This window comes from Tamandua tetradactyla, chromosome 14, assembly GCF_023851605.1.
Source record: "Tamandua tetradactyla isolate mTamTet1 chromosome 14, mTamTet1.pri, whole genome shotgun sequence".
Classification (NCBI taxonomy): Eukaryota; Metazoa; Chordata; class Mammalia; order Pilosa; family Myrmecophagidae; genus Tamandua; species Tamandua tetradactyla.
The window spans coordinates 45,578,049-45,597,169 of NC_135340.1; the positions used below are offsets into that span (position 1 = coordinate 45,578,049).

At 36.6% G+C, this 19,121-nt stretch overlaps 1 protein-coding gene across 1 annotated transcript; it reads right to left on the minus strand.

The window, feature by feature from the left end:
* Positions 1-7,977: 7,977 nt before the first annotated feature.
* Positions 7,978-8,958, minus strand: LOC143655440 (olfactory receptor 4F3/4F16/4F29-like). Its single transcript, XM_077126734.1, has one exon. It carries the CDS (start codon positions 8,956-8,958, stop codon positions 7,978-7,980), a length of 981 nt encoding a protein of 326 aa, XP_076982849.1.
* Positions 8,959-19,121: the final 10,163 nt, after the last annotated feature.

Genomic DNA, 19,121 nt, shown 5'->3' on the forward strand with positions numbered 1-19,121 from the left:
TTGAACATGAGAAAGTTGCAAACTTATTTTATCGTAAAAATTATCTCTGGATCAAATCTCTGGACTTCTGGAGAAGATGGCGGCTTAGTAAGATGCGCGGATCTTAGTTCCTCTTCCAGAACAGCTACTAGGGGAGTAGAAACGATACAGAACAGCTCCCGGAGCCATGACAGAGATCAAAAAGACAGCATACCCCATCCTGGAACGGCTGACTGGCTGAGAGAACCCGCTCCGGTGAGATCGCTGAGGGGCTCGGGCTTCACCGGGCGGGGTGGCAAGCGGCCAGAGTCCCTCCCTTCCCCCTTCCAAGGCCAGCTGGCAGAATTGGGCAGGCGGTGCCCTCAAGCTGTAGTGGCTGGCGCCCCCACCACGCGTGGCCCCCCGGACCAACTGAGAGAATTGGATCGGAAATCCCCAGGCTGCGGAGAACAGTGACCGGGGTCCTTTCCACACACGTGACTCCCCAGTCTGGCTGGGAACGGTGCACTCTCCCGGGCCGTGGCGGCTGGTGCCATCCCAGCACGCTTGGCAGCCCGGGCCGACTAGGAAATTCAGATGGGTGCTCTCCCGGGCTGCAGCGGCCGGCGACCCTCCCCACATTTGGACCCCCGGGCCGGTTGGCATTCTTCCAAGCTGCTTCGGCTGGTGAACCTCCCTGACGGTGAGAGTTTTCCAAAGTTAAAGGATACACAGCACCTTTTACTGGTGGGACCCACAGACAAAGGTGTGCCACGAGCGCCACCTATGGGGTAGGATAGGAAAAACAAAACCCAGAGATTTCAAAGAAAAATCTTTCAACCTGTTGGGTCCAACACCCAGGGAAATCTGACTAAATGCCCAGACGCCAGCAGAAGAAAACAGATCACGCTCAGAATATTGAAAATATGGCCCAGTCAAAGGAACAAACCAATAGTTCAAATGAGATACAGGAGCTGAGACAACTAATGCTGAATATACGAACAGAAATGGAAAACCTCTTCAAAACCGAAATCGATAAATTGAGGGAGGACAAAAAGAAGAAATAGAAAAACTGAAAAAACAAATCACAGAACTTATGGAAGTGAAGGATAAAGTAGAAAAGATGGGAAAAAACAATGGATAATTACAACGATAGATTTAAAGAGACAGAAGATAGAATTAGTGATTTGGAGGATGGAACATCTGAATTCCAAAAAGAAACAGAAACTATCGGGAAAAGAATGGAAAATTTTGAACAGGGTATCAGGGAACTCAAGGACAATATGAACCACACAAATATACGTGTTGGGGGTGTCCCAGAAGGAGAAGAGAAAGGAAAAGGAGGAGAAAAACTAATGGAAGAAATTATCACTGAAAATTTTCCAACTCTTATGAAAGACCTAAAATTAAAGATCCAAGAGTGCAGCGCACCCCAAGGACATTAGACCCAAATAGGCGGTCTCCAAGACACTGATTACTTAGAATGTCAGAGGTCAAAGAGAAAGAGAGGATCTTGAAAGCAGCAAGAGAAAAACAATCCATAACATACAAGGGAAACCCAATAAGACTATGTGTAGATTTCTCAGCAGAAACCATGGAAGCTAGAAGACACTGGGATGATATATTTAAATTACTAAAAGAGAAAAACTGTCAACCAAGACTTCTATATCCAGCAAAATTATCCTTCAAAAATGAGGGAGAAATTAAAACATTCTCAGACAAAAAGTCACTGAGAGAATTTGTGACCAAGAGACCAGCTCTGCCAGAAATACTAAAGGGAGCACTAGAGTCAGATACGAAAAGACAGAAGAGAGAGGTATGGAGAAGAGTGTAGAAAGAAGGAAAATCAGATATGATATGTATAATACAAAAAGCAAAATGGTAGAGGAAAATATTATCCAAACAGTAATAACACTAAATGTTAATGGACTGAATTCCCCAATCAAAAGACATAGACTGGCGGAATGGATTAAAAAACAGGATCCTTCTATATGCTGTCTACAGGAAACACATCTTAGACTCAAAGATAAACATAGGTTGAAAGTGAAAGGTTGAGAAAAGATATTTCATGCAAATAACAACCAGAAAAGAGCAGTAGTGGCTATACTAATATCCAACAAATTAGACTTCAAATGTAAAACAGTTAAAAGAGATAAAGAAGGGTACTATCTACTAATAAAAGAAACAATTAAACAAGAAGACATAACAATCAGAAATATTTATGCACTGAACCAGAATGCCCCAAAATACGTGAGGAATACACTGCAAACACTGAAAAGGGAAATAGACACATATACCATAATAGTTGGAGATTTCAATTCACCACTCTCATCAATGGACAGAACATCTAGACAGAGGATCAATAAAGAAATAGAGAATGTGAATATTACTATAAATGAGCTAGACTTAACAGACATTTATAGGACATTACACCCCACAACAGCAGGATACACCTTTTTCTCAAGTGTTCATGGATCATTCTCAAAGATAGACCATATGTTGGGTCACAAAGGAAGTCTTAACAAATTTAAAAAGATTTAAACACTTTCTCGGATCATAAAGGAATGAAGTTGGAAATCAGCAACAGGCAGAGTGCCAGAAAATTCACAAATACGTGGAGGCTCAACAACACACTCTTAAACAACGAGTGGGTCAAGGAAGAAATTGCAAGAGAAATTAGTAAATACCTCGAGGCGAATGAAAATGAAAACACAACATATCAAAACTTATGGGATGCAGCAAAGGCAGTACTAAGAGGGAAATTTATTGCCCTAAATGCCTATATGAGAAAAGAAGAAAAGGCAAAAATTCAGGAATTAACTGTCCACTTGGAAGAACTGGAGAAAAAACAGCAATCTAATCCCAAAGCAAGCAAAAGGAAAGAAATAACAAAGATTAGAGCAGAAATAAAAGAAATTGAAAACATGAAAACAATAGAGAAAATCAATAAGACGAGAAGTTGGTTCTATGAGAAAATCGACAAGATTGATGGGTCCTTAGCAAGATTGACAAAAAGAAGAAGACAGAGGATGCAAATAAATAAGATCAGAAATGAAAGAGGAGACATAACTACTGACCTCACAGAAGTAAAGGAGGTAAAAACAGGATACTATGAACAACTTTACGCTAATAAATACAACAATTTAGATGAAATGAACGGGTTCCTGAAAAGACATGAACAACCAACTTTGACTCAAGAAGAAATGGATGGCCTCAACAAACCAATCACAAGTAAAGAAATTGAATCAGTCATTCAGAAGCTCCCTAAAAAGAAAAGTCCAGGACCGGACGTCTTCACATGTGAATTCTATCAAACATTCCAGAAAGAATTAGTACCAACTCTCCTCAAACTCTTCAACATAATCGAAGTGGAGGGAAAACTACCTAATTCATTCTATGAAGCCAACATCACCCTCATACCAAAACCAGGCAAAGATATTACAAAAAAAGAAAACTACAGACCAATCTCTCTAATGAATATAGATGCAAAACTCCTCAATGAAATTCTAGCAAATCGAATCCAACAACACATTAAAAGAATTATACATCATGACCAAGTAGGACTCATCCCAGGTATGCAAAGATGGTTCGACATAAGAAAATCAATTAATGTAATACATCATATCAACAAATCAAAGCAGAAAAACCACATGATCATCTCAATTGATGCAGAGAAGGCATTTGACAAGATTCTACATCCTTTCCTGTTGAAAACACTTCAAAGGATAGGAATACAAGGGAACTTCCTTAAAATGATAGAGGGAATATATGAAAAGCCCACAGCTAATATCATCCTCAATGGGGAAAAATTGAAAACTTTCCGCCTAAGATCAGGAACAAGACAAGGATGTCCACTATCACCACTATTATTCAACATTGTGTTGGCGGTTCTAGCCAGAGCAATTGGACAAGAAAAAGAAATACAAGGCATCAAAATTGGAAAGGAAGAAGTAAAACTATCACTGTTTGCAGACGATATGATACTATACGTCAAAAACCCGGAAAAATCCACAACAAAACTACTAGACCTAATAAATGAGTACAGCAAAGTAGCAGGTTACAAGATCAACATTTAAAAATCTGTAGCATTTCTATACACTAGTAATCAACAAGCTGAGGGGGAAATCAAGAAATGAATCCCATTTACAATTACAACTAAAAGAATAAAATACCTAGGAATAAATTTAACTAAAGAGACAAAAAAAATATATAAAGAAAACTACAAAAAACTGTTAAAAGAAATCACAGAAGACCTAAATAGATGGAAGGGCATACCGTGTTCATGGATTGGAAGAGTAAATATAGTTAAGATATCTATACTACCTAAATTGATTTACAGATTCAATGCAATACCAATCAAAATCCCAACAACTTTGTTTTCAGAAATAGAAAAACCAATAAGCAAATTTATCTGGAAGGGCAGGGTGCCCCGAATTGCTAAAAGTATCTTGAGGAAAAAAAACAAAGCTGGAGGTCTTGCGCTGCCTGACTTTAAGGCATATTATGAAGCCACAGTGGTCAAAACAGCATGGTATTGGCATAAAGATAGATATATCGACCAATGGAATCAAATAGAGTGCTCAGATATAGACCCTCTCATCTATGGACATTTGATCTTTGATAAGGCAGTCAAGCCAACTCACCTGGGACAGAACAGTCTCTTCAATAAATGGTGCCTAGAGAACTGGATATCCATATGCAAAAGAATGAAAGAGGACCCATATCTCACACCTTATACAAAGGTTAACTCAAAATGGATCAAAGATCTAAACATTAGGTCTAAGACCATAAAACAGTTAGAGGAAAATGTAGGGAGATATCTTATGAAACTTACAATTGGAGGCGGTTTTATGGACCTTAAACCTAAAGCAAGAGCACTGAAGAAGGAAATAAATAAATGGGAACTCCTCAAAATTAAACACTTTTGTGCATCAAAGAACTTCATCAAGAAAGTAGAAAGACAGCCTACACAATGGGAGACAATATTTGGAAATGACATATCAGATAAAGGTCTAGTATCCAGAATTTATAAAGAGATTGTTCAACTCAACAACAAAAAGACAGCCAACCCAATTACAAAATGGAAATAGACTTGAGCAGACACCTCTCAGAAGAGGAAACACAAATGGCCAAAAGACACATGAAGAGATGCTCAATGTCCCTGGCCATTAGAGAAATGCAAATCAAAACCACAATGAGATATCATCTCACACCCACCAGAATGGCCATTATCAACAAAACAGAAAATGACAAGTGCTGGAGAGGATGCGGAGAAAGAGACACACTTATCCACTGTTGGTGGGAATGTCAAATGGTGCAACCACTGTGGAAGGCAGTTTGGCGGTTCCTCAAAAAGCTGAATATAGAATTGCCATACAACGCAGCAATACCATTGCTAGGTATCTACTCAAAGGACTTAAGGGCAAAGACACAAAGGAAATTTGCACACCAATGTTTATAACAGCATTATTTACAATTGCAAAGAGATGGAAACAGCCAAAATGTCCATCAACAGAAGAATGGTTAAACAAACTGTGGTATATGTGTACGATGGAATATTATGCAGCTTTAAGACAAGATAAACTTATGAAACATGTAATAACATGGATGGACCTACAGAACATTATGCTGAGTGAGTCCAGCCAAAAACTAAAGGACAAATACTGTATGGTCCCACTGATGTGAAAGGACATTCGAGAATAAACTTGAAATATGTCATTGGTAACAGAGTCCAGCAGGAGTTAGAAACAGGGTATGACAATGGGTAATTGAAGCTGAAGGGGTACAGACTGTGCAACAGGACTAGATACAAAAACTCAAAAATGGACAGCACAATAATACCTAATTGTAAAGTAATCATGTTAAAACACTTAATGAAGCTACATCTGAGCTATAGGGTTTTTTTGGGTTTTTTTGTTTTGTTTGTTTGTTTGTTTGTTTTACTATTATTACTACTTTTATTTCTTTTCTCTATATTAACATTTTATATCTTTTTGTGTTGTGTTGCTAGTTCCTCCAAACCGATGCAAATGTACTAAGAAACGACGATCATGCATCTATGTGATGATGTTAAGAATTACTGAGTGCATATGTAGAATGGTATGATTTCCAAATGTTGTGTTAATTTCTTTTTTTTTCTTTCCGTTAATAAAAAAAATAAAAAAATTAAAAAAAAATAAAGCAAAAGTGGTCAAAAGAGCATGATACAGGCATAAAGATTAGACATATTGATCAATGGAATTGTATTAAGAGTTCAAAATGCTCCCTCAGATCTATGGTCAATTGGTTTTGGAAAAGTTTCCAAGTTCACTCAACTGGAACAGAACAGTCACTTCAATAAATGGGGCTGGGAGAACTGGCTATTCATATGCAAAAGACTGACAGAGGATCCCTATCTCAAATCTTATTCAAAATTAACTCAAAATGTATCAAAGTCCTAAATACAAGAGCCAGTACCATAAAAGTCCTAGAAGAAAACTTAGGGAAGTATCTTCAAGGTCTAATGATAGGTGGTGATTTCTTAGAACTTAGTCTCAAAGCACAACCAATGGGAAAAAAAAGATAAATGGGACCTCCACAAAACTGAATACTTCTGTGCTTCAACGAATTCTGTCAAAAGGGTGGAAAGGCAACTGAGTCAATGGGGGAAAATACTTGGAAACCACATATCTGATAAGGGTTTGATATCTGGGATATATATATATATATAAATCCTACAACTCAGCAATAAAAAAACAACCCAATTTGAAGATGGGCAAAAGATATGAATAGACATTTTTCCAAAGATGAAATACAAATGGCTAAAAAGCACAGGAAAAGATGCTCATCTTCACTAGCTATTAAGGAAATGCAAGTCAAAACCACAAGAGATATCATTTCACACATACTGGAATGGCCACTACTAAACAAAAAAGAAACTACAGTGTTGGTGAGGATGTGACAAAATAGAAATACTGGGTAGGCCATGGTGGCTCAGCAGGCAGAGTTCTTGCCTGCCATGCTGGAAACCCAGGTTTGATTCACGGTGCCTGCCCGTGCAAAAAAAAAAAAAAAAAAAAAATGAATATAATTTCTATATTTCATTTGATTTTTTATTTAGTTATCAATCTGTTTTATATAAAATAGGCATCTATTATATTTTTATTCATTTGTTTATAAACCAAAGTCTGTCTCCTTCTTTAGCTCTAAAATACTCAATCCATTTACAATCTTTTAATATTCATGCACTTCTATTTGCCATGTAAAAATAATGACTACTAGGGTGCACGGGTGGTTCAGTGGTAGAATGCTTGCCTTTCATGCGGAAGACCCAGGTTCAATTCGCAGACCATGTACCCAAAAATTTAAAAAAATAATAATAAGGACTACTACTTAGAAAATAATGTAGGTAAAAAAATGATTATCATACATACTGAATAGGGTAGGAATTTACATCTTCTGGTCTTAAAACATTTTAACTAATTATTAATAATAAAATTTCCTGAGTTATCTATGTATGATTTATCCTAAATTTTACTTTCTAATATAAAATAAATCTAAAAATCTCAGTACTAACTATATCTGAAAGTGAATGGACAAATCCAAATGTTATAATTGTCAATCATGAAATATTACCTGGGCAACTAACTTGTTTTCTTTTAATTCCTCTAGGTATAATACACACTGAGACCCTCAGAGGGCCTGATAAAAGTACATATGCAGATTACAGATATGTACTTTTATCATATCTGTATGATAAAAATCACATATCTGTACTTTTTATAGCTGCCAAAGAAAAGAATGTCCAACATTTTCATGGAAAATGTGCCCAGAATGTGAGATTTCAGCCATCACTGACATCTTTAATAATAAGCAAGAAGAATGCTACACTCCAAGGCTGAATTCACTCTTCCTTAATATGTTCAGGATCCTTAGAGCAAGGGTTCTAAGGATTGACTAGATCAGAACAGAGTTCTTGATGAGATTTAACATTGAATATTGTAAAGGTTTGTTAAAATTTTAATGAAAGAAGTCAATGACCTACAATAGTAAAGATGAATCTGAATTTCTTGAGCTGCGCAAGAAAGAACTCTTCCTGACCCTTAAAACCTTACCAAACAGTCTCCTCATTGCCACCTTCATCTCCTTATTCCTAAATGTATAGATAATGGGGTTCATAAAGGGGGTGATAAGGGCATCAAAGATGGCTAAAAATTTATCAATAGATAAAGTAGGGAATGGCCATACATAATCAATAATGCAAGGACCAAAGAAAAAGAACACCACAGTGACGTGAGCTGAGAGAGTGGAGAGGGCCTTGGATGAACCACTTGAGGAGTGTTTACAAACTGTGACCAGGATGAAGATGTAGGACACAATCAGGATGAAGAAGGTACCCGTGGAGATGAAGCCACTGTTGGCAGTGACCAGAAACTCCAGTCTATATGTGTCTGTACATGCAAGCTTGATGAACCGAGGAAAATCACAATAAAAGCTATTCATTTTGTTGGGGCCACAAAAGGGTAAATTTACAACAAAAGCCAGCTGGGCCACAGAGTGGATGAGGCCAACGGTCCAAGCAGCAGCCAAAAGAAAAACGCACATTCTCAGGCTCATGATGGTCAGGTAGTGGCGGGGCTTACAGATGGCGATATATCGGTCATAGGTCATGACTATGAGCAGCACCATCTCCGTACCTCCAACAGTGTGAATAAAAAACATCTGAGTAATGCAAGCTTTCAAGGAGATAACCTTATATTTTCTGAAAAGGTCATAAATTATCTTTGGGGTTGCAATGCTGGAAACACCTGTGTCAATGAAGGACAGATTTGCCAGCAAGAAATACATAGGAGAATGTAAGTAATGGTCTGAGATTATTGTGAGCACAATGAGAAGATTTCCCAGAATACTTGCTACATAAAATATTGTGAAAAGCAGAAAAAGAAGAATTTGCATCTCCCAAGAAGTGGTGAATCCCAGAAGCAGAAACTCAGATACCACCGAGTAATTTCTTTCATCCATCAACTCCAAGTGCAAATCTAACTCTGGAGTTCCCTGAAAAACACAGAGAGAAAAAGACATAAATTTTCAGTTGAAAGGGTAGATCCTGGCTACAAAGTGACGTGGGTGTCAAAAACAAAAGATCGACTTGCCATTTTTCATAGTTAATTAGAAGTGAGATAGTAAAAGACCCACAGAGAACCAAGACCAGATTTTTCTTCATGCCTAAACCTTTGGTATAAATTCACTACATAGCCTCAAATTTTTTTAAAGCAAAATGAACTCTTATTAATTAAGCAATGCATAAATCATTTCAATACCTGGTTTAGAATATTATCAAGAAGGAAAAATGTAGACAAAGGATCCCCAGAATTTAAGACAAGGCATGTTAGGAAGTAGAGAGATTTATGCTGCTTGATATCTGCCCTGAAAAAAAATGCCACAGAACAGAAACATATGCAAAAAGGCATAGAGAATTGTCTGGAGAGGTGCTTGAATTTATTATTTTTAAGGACTGCCTAATATGCACAGTGTATATAGACTGAAATTTACTTACTACTTTCCCTAATAGCCAATCACCTTGTTTCTACATTTATCTCCCCCTAGAGACAACTCTGCCTAGCCTTGCATATTAATGTAATTCTTCTGTGGCATGAGTTTCCAGGAATGAGATTCCTAAATCAAATATGTATTTTTTATTTAGTCAAATTGTCTATTAGCTTTACAAAATGGCTGTAACAACACATATTTCCAGAAGAATAAATGCTATCACTTTTTAAAATTGTTGTCACCATAGTGGGTGTAAAGTAATATCTCATTACTGTAATTTTTATTTCCCTGACAGCCAATAGATTTGCACTTCTTCCAATGTGTTTGTTTGAAATTTGGATTTGCTCCTCTATACATTTTTTTTCCTATTTCCTATTATACTCTCCTCTTTCTGTCAGTTTGTAAGAAGTGTTTTTAACATTTTCAATTGTGAAAAATAAATATATACAAAAAAGTGATAAATTCCAAAATATAATTTAACAAGTAGTATATGGGTTATGGTTCTACAATTTCAGATATTTCCTTCTGACTGTTCTAATACACAAGAAACTAAGAAGAAATACCTATATAATGATTCAGCAGTCCTAATCATTCGTTAAATCTTAACTTCTCTATTACAACTCCTCCCTCTCATTTGATCATTCTCTCACTCTTCAGAGATATATGCACAATGACCATTCTAACTTCTTTGTGTTGAAAAAGGGTGTTGACATTATAGGGTAGAGGAATCCAAGCGGTTGATGGTCTAGGAGAGACTGGTACCTCTAAGTTTCAGGGCTTATCAGGTATAGGATTATGTGGAGATTTTAAGTTCCCAAAAAATAAACTTAATATGTAAAATTTTTATATAGTCATAGATAGAGTCCTGGGTTTTCTTGAGGGTTTTCAAGAATACTGTTGGTTGGGGTTTGGCCTACTGTGGCAATTTGTAATATCTGGCTGAAGCTTCCATACAAGTAACCTCCAGAATAACCCCTCAACTCTATTTGAAATCTTCTAGCCACTGAAATCTTATTTTGTTATGCTACTTTTCCCCTTCTGGTGAAGCAGGCATTCTCAATCCCACAATGCCAGAGCCAGGTTTAACAGGGTTTTTGAATATTTAGACATTAAAGTTGTGTCATCTGTTATATTATTTTTTCCAAATCAATTATCTATTAAATTTATTTGGTTTTTTTCTATACACAAATTTTTAAATGTTATATGATTAAATGTAGCTATTTTTTATAGTTATATGGTTTTAGGCTTAGCTAAAATCTCCCTTTCCCCTGAATCATCATGTATACCCTTGGATTTTCTTTCAATATTTTATTATATTACTTTTTCTGTTTCAGTCTGAGCTCCACTACTTTTGTATATAATATAAAATAGAAATCCAATATTACTTTCTTCCAGGTGAATAGAAGTACGACAGCATCACATACCAAATGAACCACTCTTCCCCTACTGATTTCAACTACTGATTTAATTTGCATATTAAATTCCCAAACATTATAGGATCTACTTCTGGAATCTCTATTGTGTTTCCACTTCTGCATTTCTGGAATCGCTACTGTGTTTACGCTTTTCTATTTATCTATTTCTATACAAATATCATAGCAATTTGTTAACAGTGACTTTTCTTACTATATCTGGTAAGGTAAATCCCTCCCTCAATGCTTTTCCAATACTATCTTAGATATTCTTGAGTATGTTTTATCCATATAAACTTCAAGATCATTTTATCCTCCAAAGCTGCTATTGGGCTTCTGATTTGAATTGCATTAAATTTATATATTAATTTTGAATAAAATCTCATTGCTATGATTTCAAGTCTTCCCATCCAAGAATATTATATGTCCATCCATTTGTTCCTATTTTATTTTATGCTCTTCAATAAGATTTTATTATTTATTTCAAAACGTTCCATGCCTACTTTGTTAAAAATATTTCCATGTATTATATAGCTTTACTCTTGGCATTATATGAATGCCTTTTCTCATTTCCATTTCTAGGTTCTTCTAACTAGGAATGGAGAAAATTTTTTCTTTGGTTGTTTTCGTCTTTTATATACAGCCACCAATACATTTTATTATCGAATGTAGTAGTTATTTACTGAAGTCTCTTGGGTTTTACAGTTTTACATAATCATGTAATCAGTAAAAAGAGATCATTTCTTTTAACTTTTTTTTATTAATTGAAGAAAAAAAGAAATTAACATAACATTTAGAAATCATTCTATTCTACATATGCAATCAGTAATTCTTAACATCATCACATAGATGCATGATCATCATTTCTTAGTACATTTGCATCGATTTAGGAAAAACACTAGCAAAACAACTGAAAAAGATATAGAATGTTAATATAGAGAAAAAATAATAATAATAATAGTAAAAAAAAGGAAAAAGAAAGAAAAAAAGACACAAACAAACATACAAACAAAAAAAACCTATAGCTCAGATGCAGCTTCATTCAGTGTTTTAACATGATTAATTTACAATTAGGTATTATTGTGCTGTCCATTTTTGAGTTTTTGTATCTAGTCCTGTTGCACAGTCTGTATCCCTTCAGCTCCAATTACCCATTATCTTACCCTGTTTCTAACTCCTGCTGGTCTCTGTTACCAATGACATATTCCAAGTTTATTCTCGAATGTCGGTTCACATCAGTGGGACCATACAGTATTTGTCCTTTAGTTTTTGGCTAGACTCACTCAGCATAATGTTCTCTAGGTCCATCCATGTTATTACATGCTTCATAAGTTTATTCTGTCTTAAAGCTGCATAATATTCCATCGTATGTATATACCACAGTTTGTTTAGCCACTCGTCTGTTGATGGACATTTTGGCTGTTTCCATTTCTTTGCAATTGTAAATAACGCTGCTATAAACATTGGTGTGCAAATATCCGTTTGTGTCTTTGTCCTTAAGTCCTTTGAGTAGATACCCAGCAATGGTATTGCTGCGTCGTATGGCAATTCTATATTCAGCTTTTTGTGGAACCGCCAAACTGCCTTCCACAGTGGTTGCACCATTTGACATTCCCGCCAACAGTGGATAAGTGTGTCTCTTTCTCCGCATCCACTCCAGCACTTGTCATTGTCTGTTTTGTTGATAATGGCCATTCTGGTGGGTGTGAGATGATATCTCGTTGTGGTTTTGATTTGCATTTCTCTAATGGCCAGGGACATTGAGCATCTCTTCATGTGCCTTTTGGCCATTTGTGTTTCCTCTTCTGAGAGGTGTCTGCTCAAGTCTTTTTCCCATTTTGTAATTGGGTTGGCTGTCTTTTTGTTGTTGAGTTGGAAAATCTCTTTATAAATTCTGGATACTAGACCTTTATCTGATGTGTCGGTTCCAAATATGGTCTCCCACTGTGTAGGCTGTCGTTCTACTTTCTTGATGAAGTTCTTTGATGCACAAAAGTGTTTAATTTTGAGGAGCTCCCATTTCTTTCTTTCTTTCTTCACTGCTCTTGCTATAGGTTCAAGGTCCATAAAACCGCCTCCAATTGTAAGTTTCATAAGATATCTCCCTACATTTTCCTCTAACTGTTTTATGGTCTTAGACCTAATGTTTAGATCTTTGATCCATTTTGAGTTAACTTTTGTAGGGTGTGAGATACGGGTCTTCTTTCATTCTTTTGCATATGGATATCCAGTTCTCTAGGCACCATTTACTGAAGAGACTTTTCTGTTCCAGGTGAGTTGGCTTGACTGCCTTATCAAAGATCAAATGTCCATAGATGAGAGGGTCTATATCTGAGCACTCTATTTGATTCCATTGGTCGATATATCTATCTTTATGCCAATACCATGCTGTTTTGACCACTGTGGCTTCATAATATGCCTTAAAGTCAGGCAGTTCAAGACCTCCAGCTTCGTTTTTTTTCCTCAAGATACTTTTAGTGATTCGGGGCACCCTGCCCATTCAGATAAATTTGCTTATTGGTTTATCTGTTTCTGAAAACTAAGTTGTTGGGATTTTGATTGGTATTGCATTGAATCTGTAAATCAATTTAGGTAGTATAGATATCTTAACTATATTTAGTCTTCCAATCCATGAACACGGTATGCCCTTCCATCTATTTAGGTCTTCTGTGATTTCTTTTAACAATTTTTTGTAGTTTTTTTGTATAGGTTTTTTGTCTCTTTAGTTAAATTTATTCCTAGGTGTTTTACTCTTTTAGTTGCAATTGTAAATGGATTCGTTTCTTGATTTCCCCCTCAGCTTGTTCATTACTAGTGTATAGAAATGCTGCAGATTTTTGAATGTTGATCTTGTAACCTGCTACTTTGCCGTACTCATTTATTGGCTCTAGTAGTTTTGTTGTAGATTTTTCCGGGTTTTTGACGTATAGTATCATATCGTCTGCAAACAGTGATAGTTTTACTTCTTCCTTTCCAATTTTGATGCCTTGTATTTCTTTTTCTTGTCCAATTGCTCTGGCTAGAACCGCCAACACAATGTTGAATAATAGTGGTGATAGTGGACATCCTTGTCTTGTTCCTGATCTTAGGCGGAAAGTTTTCAATTTTTCCCCATTGAGGATGATATTAGCTGTGGGATTTTCATATTTTCCTTCTATCATTTTAAGGAAGTTCCCTTGTATTCCTATCTTTTGAAGTGTTTTCAACAGGAAAGGATGTTGAATCTTCTCAAATGCCTCTCTGCGTCAATTGAGATGATCATGTGATTTTTTTGCTTTGATTTGTTGACATGGTGTATTACATTAATTGATTTTCTTATGTTGAACCATCCTTGCATACCTGGGATGAATCCTACTTGGTCATGATGTATAATTCTTTTAATGTGCTGTTGGATACGATTTGCTAGAATTTTGTTGAGGATTTTTGCATCTATATTCATTAGAGAGATTGGTCTGTAGTTTTCTTTTTTTGTAATATCTTTGCCTGGTTTTGGTATGAGGGTGATGTTGGCTTCATAGAATGAATTAGGTAGTTTTCCCTCCACTTCGATTTTTTTGAAGAGTTTGAGCAGAGTTGGTACTAATTCTTTCTGGAATGTTTGGTAGAATTCATGTGTGAAGCCGTCTAGTCCTGGACTTTTCTTTTTAGGAAGCTTCTGAATGACTGATTCAATTTCTTTACTTGTCATTGGTTTGTTGAGGTCATCTATTTCTTCTTGAGTCAAAGTTGGTTGTTCATGTCTTTCCAGGAACCCGTCCATTTCATCTAAATTGTTGTATTTATTAGCGTAAAGTTGTTCATAGTATCCTGTTATTACCTCCTTTATTTCTGTGAGGTCAGTGGTTATGTCTCCTCTTCCATTTCTGATCTTACTTATTTGCATCCTCTCTCTTCTTCTTTTTGTCAATCTTGCTAAAGGCCCATCAATCTTATTGATTTTTTCTTAGAACAAATTGCTTGTCTTACTGATTTTCTCTATTGTTTTCATGTTTTCAATTTCATTTATTTCTGCTCTAATCTTTGTTATTTCTTTCCTTTTGCTTGCTTTGGGGTTAGTTTGCTGTTCTTTCTCCAGTTCTTCCAAGTGGACAGTTAATTCCTGAATTTTTGCCTTTTCTTCTTTTCTGATATAGGAATTTAGGGCAATAAATTTCCCTCTTAGCACTGCCTTTGCTGCGTCCCATAGGTTTTGATATGTTGTGCTATCGTTTTCATTCACCTCGAGGTATTTACTAATTTCTCTTGCAATTTCTTCCTTGACCCACTCGTTGTTTAAGAGTGTGTTGTTGAGCCTCCATGTATTTGTGAATTTTCTGGCACTCCGCCTATTATTGATTTCCAACTTCATTCCTTTATGATCCGAGAAAGTGTTGTGTATGATTTCAATCTTTTTAAATTTGTTAAGACTTGCTTTGTGACCCAGCATATGGTCTATCTTTGAGCATGATCCATGAGCACTTGAGAAAAAGGTGTATCCTGCTGTTGTGGGATGTAATGTCTTATAAATGTCTGTTAAATCTAGCTTATTTATAGTAATATTCAGATTCTCTATTTCTTTATTGATCCTCTGTCTAGCTGTTCTGTTCATTGATGAGAGTGGTGAATTGAAGTCTCCAACTATTATCAATCGTGTATGTGTCTATTTTCCTTTTCAGTGTTTGCAGTGTATTCCTCACGTATTTTGGGACATTCTGGTTCGGTGCATAAATATTTATGATTGTTATGTCTTCTTGCTTAATTGTTCCTTTTATTAGTAGATAGTGTCCTTCTTTATCTCTTTTAACTGTTTTACATTTGAAGTCTAATTTGTTGGATATTAGTATAGCTACTCCTGCTCTTTTCTGGTTGTTATTTGCATGAAATATCTTTTCCCAACCTTTCACTTTCAACCTATGTTTATCTTTGGGTCTAAGATGTGTTTCCTGTAGACAGCATATAGAAGGATCCTGTTTTTTAATCTATTCTGCCAGTCTATGTCTTTTGATTGGGGAATTCAGTCCCTTAACATTTAGTGTTATTACTGTTTGGATAATATTTTCCTCTACCATTTTGCCTTTTGTATTATATATATCATATCTGATTTTCCTTCTTTCTACACTCTTCTCCATACCTCTCTCTTCTGTCTTTTCGTATCTGATCTAGTGCTCACTTTAGTATTTCTAGCAGAGCTGGTCTCTTGGTCACAAATTCTCTCAGTGACTTTTTGTCTGAGAATGTTTTAATTTCTTCCTCATTTTTAAGGACGATTTTGCTGGATATAGAAGTCTTGGTTGACAGTTTTTCTCTTTTAGTAATTTAAATATATCATCCCAGTGTCTTCTAGCTTCCACGGTTTCTGCTGAGAAATCTACACATAGTCTTATTGGGTTTCCCTTGTATGTTATGGATTGTTTTTCTCTTGCTGCTTTCAAGATCCTCTCTTTCTCTTTGACCTCTGACATTCTAACTAGTAAATGTCTTGGAGAACGCCTATTTGGGTCTAATCTCTTTGGGGTGCGCTGCACTTCTTGGATCTATCATTTTAGGTCTTTCATAAGAGTTGGGAAATTTTCAGTGATAATTTCTTCCATTAGTTTTTCTCCTCCTTTTCCCTTCTCTTCTCCTTCTGGGACACCCACAACACGTATATTTGTGCTCTTCATATTGTCATTCAGTTTCCTGATCCCCTGTTCAAATTTTTCCATTCTTTTCCTGATAGTTTCTGTTTCTCTTTGGAATTCAGGTGTTCCATCCTCCAATTCACTAATTCTAGCTTCTGTCTCTTTAAATCTACCATTGTAGGTATCCATTGTTTTTTCCATCTTTTCTCCTTTGTCCTTCACTCCCGTAAGTTCTGTGATTTGTTTTTTCAGTTTTTCTATTTCTTCTTTTTGTTCAGCCCATGTCTTCTTCATGTCCTCCCTCAATTTATCAATTTGGTTTTTGAAGAGGTTTTCTATTTCTCTTCATATATTCAGTATTAATTGTCTCAGCTCCTGTATTTCATTTGAACTATAGGTTTGTTCCTTTGACTGGGCCATATCTTCAATTTTCTGAGCATGATCCGTTATCTTCTGCTGTCATCTGGGCATTTAATCAGATTTCCCTGGGTGTGAGACCCAGCATGTTGAAAGATTTTTCTGTGAAATCTCTGGGTTCTGTTTTTCTTATCCTGCCCAGTAGGTGGGGCTTGTGGTGCTCATCTGTCTGTGGGTCCCACCAGTAAAAGATGCTGTGGCTCCTTTAACTTTGGAAAACTCTCACTGTAGGGGGTGGTCGCCAGCTGAAGCGGCTTGGGGGAGTGCCAGTCCGAATCTCCCAGCCGGCCCGGGGTGCCAAGCGTGGCATGGGGGCACCAGCCACCGCGGCTTGGGGCAGTGCCTGTCCACCGTTCCCAGCCGGACCGGGAAGCCACGTGTTTGGAAGGGACCCCGGTCGCCGTTCTCTGCGGCTTGGGGATCTCTGATCCAATTCTCCCAGCTGGTCCGTGGGGCTGCGCGTGGGGGGGGCGCCAGCTGCTGCGGCTTGAGGGGACCGTCTGTCCAATTCTCCCAGCCGGCCTGGGAAGGAGGGAGGGAGGGACTCCGGCCGCCTGCCACCCTGGCCCAGGGAAGCCCGCACCCCTCGGCGTTCTCACCGGAGCGGGTTCTCCCAGCCAGCCAGCCACTCCAGAATGGGGTATGCTGTCCTCTTGGTCTCTGTCGTGGCTCTGGGAGCTGCCCTGTATTGCCTCTACCTACCTAGTAGCTGTTCTGGAGGAGGAACTAAGACCCGCGCGTCTTACTGAGCTGCCATCTTCTGCAAAAAGAGATCATTTTTAATCTTATATTTGCAGGTTCAATTTCTCACACCCCCTCCTCACTGTTACTATGAAAATCCTACTTTGCTGTTCCATCCTTGTCATGGTTACCATCCCTCACCCACTCACGCATTTCTCTACTTTTCTGTTAAAATAAGATGACAACTATTTCCCCTAGCAATCTATTTCCTTCTACTTTCCCCACAACCAACTAAGATGAGGTCTTTAGAATACTTTTCTCCCCCTTCTTCTCAATTACTCTCCTTCTGGAACTCTTAGTATTTTTTTAACTGTTATGCCTCCTGAATCTATTCTACCTAATTTGTTTGCTTTCACGATCTCCATCTCTTTATCTATTTCTTATGTATTTAAAGATAGTCACTATATCTAATCTTCAAGCCCCTAATTTCGATCTAATTTGGATTTCAATAACAACCATTTTCTCTTTAAATCCATCTTCTGAGTTGTTCGGCTCCAGAGAGTCTTATTTATATGCTCTTACATGCATTTTTTTAAATTAAAGGTAGCATCTGTTCTTCCAACAACCCTTGTTCCAAAATCACCCTGATACCCCATATGCTTTACACGAACAAGTTATAAGATTTGGAAGGAACTTTTAAAATCATTTATATCATTATATCAACAATTTGAATCCAAGAATCATTCAATATATCCAATTCAGTCTGATATATTTTCATTCTCTAATCTCTCCAGGGATTTAGATGCCACCTAATGTACAGTGTTAGAATCTTTGTTAAGTGTTGTTGGAATAATAACCTGAGTTCTACAATATAAAAATGCCTGGAACTCTATCAAATAAATAAGCATCATGACATGGGGGGTTGAATTAAACTATAACTCTCAAATATAGTTTTCTTATTTAGTGTTTCATGATGAAATGATTAAATATAATTAACTTGAAATTTCATTTTAGAATTCAAACCTAGAAATGAGTTTGCCCAAATATATTCTCTTATAATCATGGCTGATCAATTTTCCCTACCGGATAACAAGACATTGGAATTTAAAATAATATTCAACTGTCTTAACCTTTCCAAACATCCTAAATTTTGGTAGTGTGCATTTTATTTAAAATAACATTCATTTTCTTCATGTTAATGTTCTAGAAAGACAGATTTAATTTATTAATTAAAAATAGAGACTAACAAGTTTCAAACCTGTCAGTACCACTTACCCTACCATTTACTGTGACCTTAGACAAATTACTTAATCTCATTGTATCTCAGTTTACTCATCTGTTAAACTGGAGTAATAGTTTGGCCTCAAAGAGTTGTTATAAGAAATGTTAAAAGCTTGGAACAGTATTTGACACATAACAAGAAACAATAACTGTTAGCTAGTATGATATTATTATAAATATCTTTAGTGGCACTAAATTCTACTGGTAGTTCTCCTAATTCTCATATTTCCTCTTTTGTCATTCC